The sequence below is a fragment of the Pituophis catenifer genome, unplaced genomic scaffold, assembly GCF_029215685.1.
Source record: "Pituophis catenifer annectens isolate HBS135680 unplaced genomic scaffold, rPitCat1.0.hap2 SCAF_1, whole genome shotgun sequence".
Taxonomy (NCBI): Eukaryota; Metazoa; Chordata; class Lepidosauria; order Squamata; family Colubridae; genus Pituophis; species Pituophis catenifer.
In genome coordinates, this window is record NW_027256881.1 from 15407186 (window position 1) to 15411964 (window position 4779).

Here is a 4779-nt window from a genome sequence, read left to right on the forward strand (position 1 = left end):
AAAAGCAGGGATAAAGTCATGAGAAAAAGGAAAAGAAAATAAAGAAAATGTTGTCTTAGGAGTGTATTCCTTGCAACTAGTGCAGTGCGATTCTGTGATTTAGGCAAGCAGGGTCCAACTTCAAGTTGCCAGAATATACTCTGTTGCCTTTAAACCAAAAGTCTAACGGGTGGTTGTTTTTTTTACAATCTGCAACAGAAGCAAACAATTTAATTACAGACAAAGATAAAGAAAGTCTTCTCCGCCCCGCCCTGAGAGACCCGCAAACAGAGCCTGTCAGGGCAGCCTCTCCTTCTCCCGCCCATAGCAACCGCCCTTAGCAACACGCGCGTGGCTGGATTGGGCGGAGCTGTCTGGAGCTTCGGTCCTTTGGAGCGTCGGGTCGGCTTTCTATGCAAGGCCGAGGCTGCATGGCCTAGTCCGAAAGGGATGCTAAAAGTAAAACTCCTTTTCGTAGGCCCCAGCGAGGTGAGTGTGTGCTTCCAAGACCTTCTCAAAGAAAGGAAACCTCTCACGGTCTTGTCTCTTGACTCCTCGTCCTTTTCTAAAATCGGACGGGAAAGGCTGCGAGGCAAACCGGAGTTACAGCCTACTAAACTCCTCCGAAGATCGCCAGGTGGGGAAGGATGGAGCTCTGTTGCCTTCACTTGCCTCGGTGGACTCCCAAAGGCATCGGGTTGCCTAAGGGTGAGAAACAGGATGCTGAAGAACTGGATGCCAGCTTGGCATAATCGAGCAATGCATTTTCTATTCCTACTGACAACGGCCATTAAAACAGTACTGTAGAACCTTCATGTTAAGAAACAGTCTATCTTTGCGAACAAGAGATCCCATTCCTTAGTATTCTGCTGCGTCTTTCTTCTCTGGTTTCCTAGATAGTATGATCCAGCAAGTTTCTACTTATTACAGGTAGTCCTTGACTTACAACCATTCCTTTAGTGACGGTTCGAAGTGACAATGGCACTAAAAAAAGTAACGCACACTTATGATCGTTGCATGGATGGTCATGAGTTCAAAATTCAGATGCTTCATATTTATGACGGTTGCAGTGTCCTGGGGTCATGTGATCGATCACCTTTTGCGTCCTTCTGACAAGCAATGTCAATGGGGAAGCTATATTTACTTAACAATTGTGTTACTAACTTAACAACAGCAGTGATTTGTTTAACAACTGTGGCAAGAAAGGTTGTAAAAATGGAGCAAACTCACTTAATGACAGAAATGTTGGCCTCAATTGTGGTCGTAAATTGAGAACTACCTGCTACTTTATTCTCAAGATGCCAAATTGTTGCCAATTTGGGTTGAGGCAGGTGGGAATTGGAGTCCAAAATATCCTCTCTCACCTTGGATGGGAAAAACAATGTCAAACTGTTCCTTGAAACTAATCCCAGTCTTGTGCACTCATTCATGCATCACATTTCTAAACTATTTAAAAATATATCAATCACAGTGGGGAAGAATTCCAGGTGGGATCTTCTTTAAGCTGCAACCAGTATTAAAAAATACCTCTGTTCCAAACTTGACAGAGCAGCCATGAAAAGGTATAGTTTTGTCGGGTGCATCACAATACTTTTGTTGTAATTTAATTCCTGCTGATGCTTAAGTAATTTTGTTTCTGAATTTGTTTGTGATAGGCTGGAAAATCTGTCTTGGCAAACTTCTTGTCAGAGACCATTGAAGGTATTGGCAGTTACATCCCCACACAAGGAGTAAGGTGAGGAGGAATAGACTTATTTGCTGTGCACCTGATTAAACAAGCAAACTTTAAAATGTCTGAAACCATTCATTAAAATCATTGTTAGTAATTTCTCCCTATCTGGAAACATAACTTAGATCATACTGATTTACAAGCAGTCCTTGACTTATAACACAATTAGGACCAGGAATTTCCATTGTTAAACAAGGCAGTTATTAAATCACTTACTTTTTTCAGTGTCACTGTAACTTTGAACAGTGCCTAAATGAATAATTGTAAGTTGAGGACTACCTGTACTAACTTATTTCTTCAATAATGAAATCTTGACATTTAGTACATACCCAGTCTAATACATGTGGATCACTGCAGAAATGAATGTGATTATCTTGCTTGTACATAACTCTCCCAAAGCTTACTATCCTGCAAAAAGTTTTGCTAAATGTGTGACTCAGATGAGATAGTTGCATTTTTCTGCTGAGAACAGAACAAGGAGTTTGCATTCTCTGGCAACCTGTTTGATTTGTTAATCTCAGGATGCAGGGAATAGCTTTCCATTCCCCTTTTCATTCAAATTCCATGCAGTACATTTGTCAACATGTAGCTTTTGACTGACAGGCTAATGCATAAATCCAAGACTATGAGTGCCTCTTTCTGTTGAAACAAGCGGTAGTAGTGGCTGATATTAGCCAGTGGGCAGAGAAGATTGAATGTCTGAGAGAGTTCTAACTAGACTTTGATTGGAAAGAAGAGAAATTAACCATGGCAAGTAATATGATACAGTACAGTTCATTTGAAAAATAATCTGTCAGTATCCAGATCAGGATTCCTTTTTCTCTAGCACGCCTGCTTTATTTACTCAAATGTAGTACCTATTTTACATTTTAGGATTTTAGAATATGAGAAGCCACATTTCAATGGAAACAGCAAAGGACCAGGATGTCGGTTTGAACTATGGGATTGTGGAGGTGATCAAAAGTGAGCAAGTTTCTTATATATCTTGCCAGCTTTCTCAGTGTAGGTCCATTCATAACCTGGGCCAGACCGTTAAGCTAAGGAACCTTAACTATGATTTGGCATGGTAGCTGAATTGATGATTTGTAATCAGCTAGCAAAATAGAGCTAGAAATTATGATTTGAAAGGGAGATTGAACACCATGACGTTTGGTACCTACACCTTGGTGTGATACATCGATTAAAAAACCAGTTTTTTAAAATCACATAGAAAGCCTCCACAGATAAAGACGCACCTTGTTGCAGGCAAGTACCGTAGTCTGGTGGGTATTTGCATTATGGCATAAACTGATGTAAATTAGATTCTGAAAGAGGATATGCTCAAGGCACATAATGTTTTTATTATTTATTATTGCAATTACAGTATGCTTATTTGGGGGGAATTTAAAATGTTATACATGAGAGTTTCTCTCCCATCATTCAAGCTACAACCACCCTGTGAATTATGTTGGGCTGTAAGAGAAACTGAGATATGCACATCTGTAGTCATATATTTCACATATAACACTAAGGCTTAATTAAATTATAATTTGGCTTGCTGGTTATACAACATGTCAATGTTTCTCATCAACTTTAAAATATGTGGACTTTTAACTCCCAAAATTCCCCAGGCAGCAATTATGGGAGTTGAAGTCCACTCATCTTAAAATTGCTAAGGCTGAGAAATACTGTGTTATATGAACCCAACTGATGTGATTAGCAAACTATGCTTGACATTTTACATTAATATTTATACTTTTGATAGCGAGATGGGCTGCATATTAAGTAGTTGAAAAACTGTGGCTTGAAGCAGTGTGAAACCAGTTATTATCTGCAACTGGGTTGCATAATTTCTTATCAAACAATACTGTTTCCAGCCACATTCTTTTTCTTTTGCACTTCTAGATTTGAGACTTGCTGGCCTGCCCTGATGAAAGATTCCCATGGTGTCGTCATTATTTTTAATCCAGACTTGCCAAGCCATGTGAAGGAAATTGAAATGTGGTACTCCTGTTTTGTCCAACAGCAGCAGTTGCTTGAGAATCAGTGCTTGCTCATTGCACATCACAAGCCAGGCACTCCAGGAGATGTAGACAATCTCACTTTGCGTAAGACCATAACTTTTATTTCCCCACTTTTGTGTAATCTTTCTCAAATTACAAACCTGATTCACTGTTTTCTCTCTTCAACTTCAAAGCTTCACCATTGAACAGGCTGACATTGATACACTCCAGCCTTGAAGAAGATCCTGAAGATGTTCGAATGGAATTCGTGAAGTTCCTAAAGAATATTACTAATTTGGTAAATGAGAACCGGGACAGAGAGGAGATGTTGATTATTAATTAGTAATATGATAAACGTTGGACAAATAAATGGCTATTATTTATTAATAACTTCAGTTTCCATTTGGTTTTTCTTAATTATTACAAACTCATTTATTTTTTCTTCCAAATGTGAGAATAACTGTATTGACTTGGAATTGTGTAACAAGGGAATCGGCATTCACTGTGTGGTACACAATGAGAAATACATAGCTATGGATCCCTTATACAGGTAGTCTTCAACTTACAACAGTTCATTTAGTCACCGTTCAAACTTACAACAGCACTTAAAAAAGTGACATGATCATTTTTAACACTTATGATCATTGCAGCAATGCCGTGATCATGTGATCAAAATTTAAATGCTTGGCAAATGACTCATATTTATTACGGTTGTAGTGTCCTGGGTCATGTGATCCCCTTTTGCAGCCTTCTGACAAGGAAAGTCAATGGGCAAGCCAGATTCACTTAACTGTATTACTAATTTAACAACTGCAGTGATTCACTTAACAACTGTGACAAGAAAGGTCGTAAAATGGGGAAAACTCACAAATTTCTCACTTAACAACATAAATTTTGGGCTCAATTGTGGTCGTAAGTCAAGGACTTCCTGTATTAAAATTAAGTTCCGAGTCCATTGTTCAAAAATATCCTTCAGTATATCCAATGTTGTAATATTTGGCTTTGTTCTGTAATTGTAAATTAAGTTTGTGTTTTAACTGTTATCTTCTTTACATCACATCTGTTGGCATTCATTGCTCCACTAAACCA

The 4779-nt window shown here is 38.7% G+C and overlaps 1 protein-coding gene across 4 annotated transcripts; it reads left to right on the forward strand.

Moving 5' to 3' along the window:
• Nucleotides 1–354: 354 nt before the first annotated feature.
• IFT22 (intraflagellar transport 22) lies at nt 355–4080 on the forward strand. 4 transcript variants are annotated; one of them, XM_070945823.1, is made up of 5 exons: nt 355–468; nt 1635–1714; nt 2582–2671; nt 3593–3795; nt 3885–4080. In XM_070945823.1, exons 1-5 carry the CDS (start codon nt 430–432, stop codon nt 4031–4033), a joined length of 561 nt encoding a protein of 186 aa, XP_070801924.1. In that variant the 5' UTR covers nt 355–429; the 3' UTR covers nt 4034–4080. The 4 variants fall into 4 exon arrangements, with proteins under 4 accessions (XP_070801924.1, XP_070801950.1, XP_070801934.1 ...); XM_070945833.1 differs by lacking the exon at nt 1635–1714 and having other exon boundaries at nt 381–468; XM_070945841.1 differs by lacking the exons at nt 355–468; nt 1635–1714 and adding an exon at nt 578–687.
• The last annotated feature ends 699 nt before the right edge of the window (nt 4081–4779 follow it).

Excerpts from the sequence above, each read along its gene's own strand:
- IFT22 (XM_070945823.1), top strand. The coding sequence starts at position 430 with ATGCTAAAAGTAAAACTCCTTTTCGTAGGCCCCAGCGAG. Across the intron at positions 469-1,634 it reads TTTTCGTAGGCCCCAGCGAG|GCTGGAAAATCTGTCTTGGC; the intron begins GTGAGTGTGTGC and ends TGTTTGTGATAG. Across the intron at positions 1,715-2,581 it reads ATCCCCACACAAGGAGTAAG|GATTTTAGAATATGAGAAGC; the intron begins GTGAGGAGGAAT and ends TTTACATTTTAG.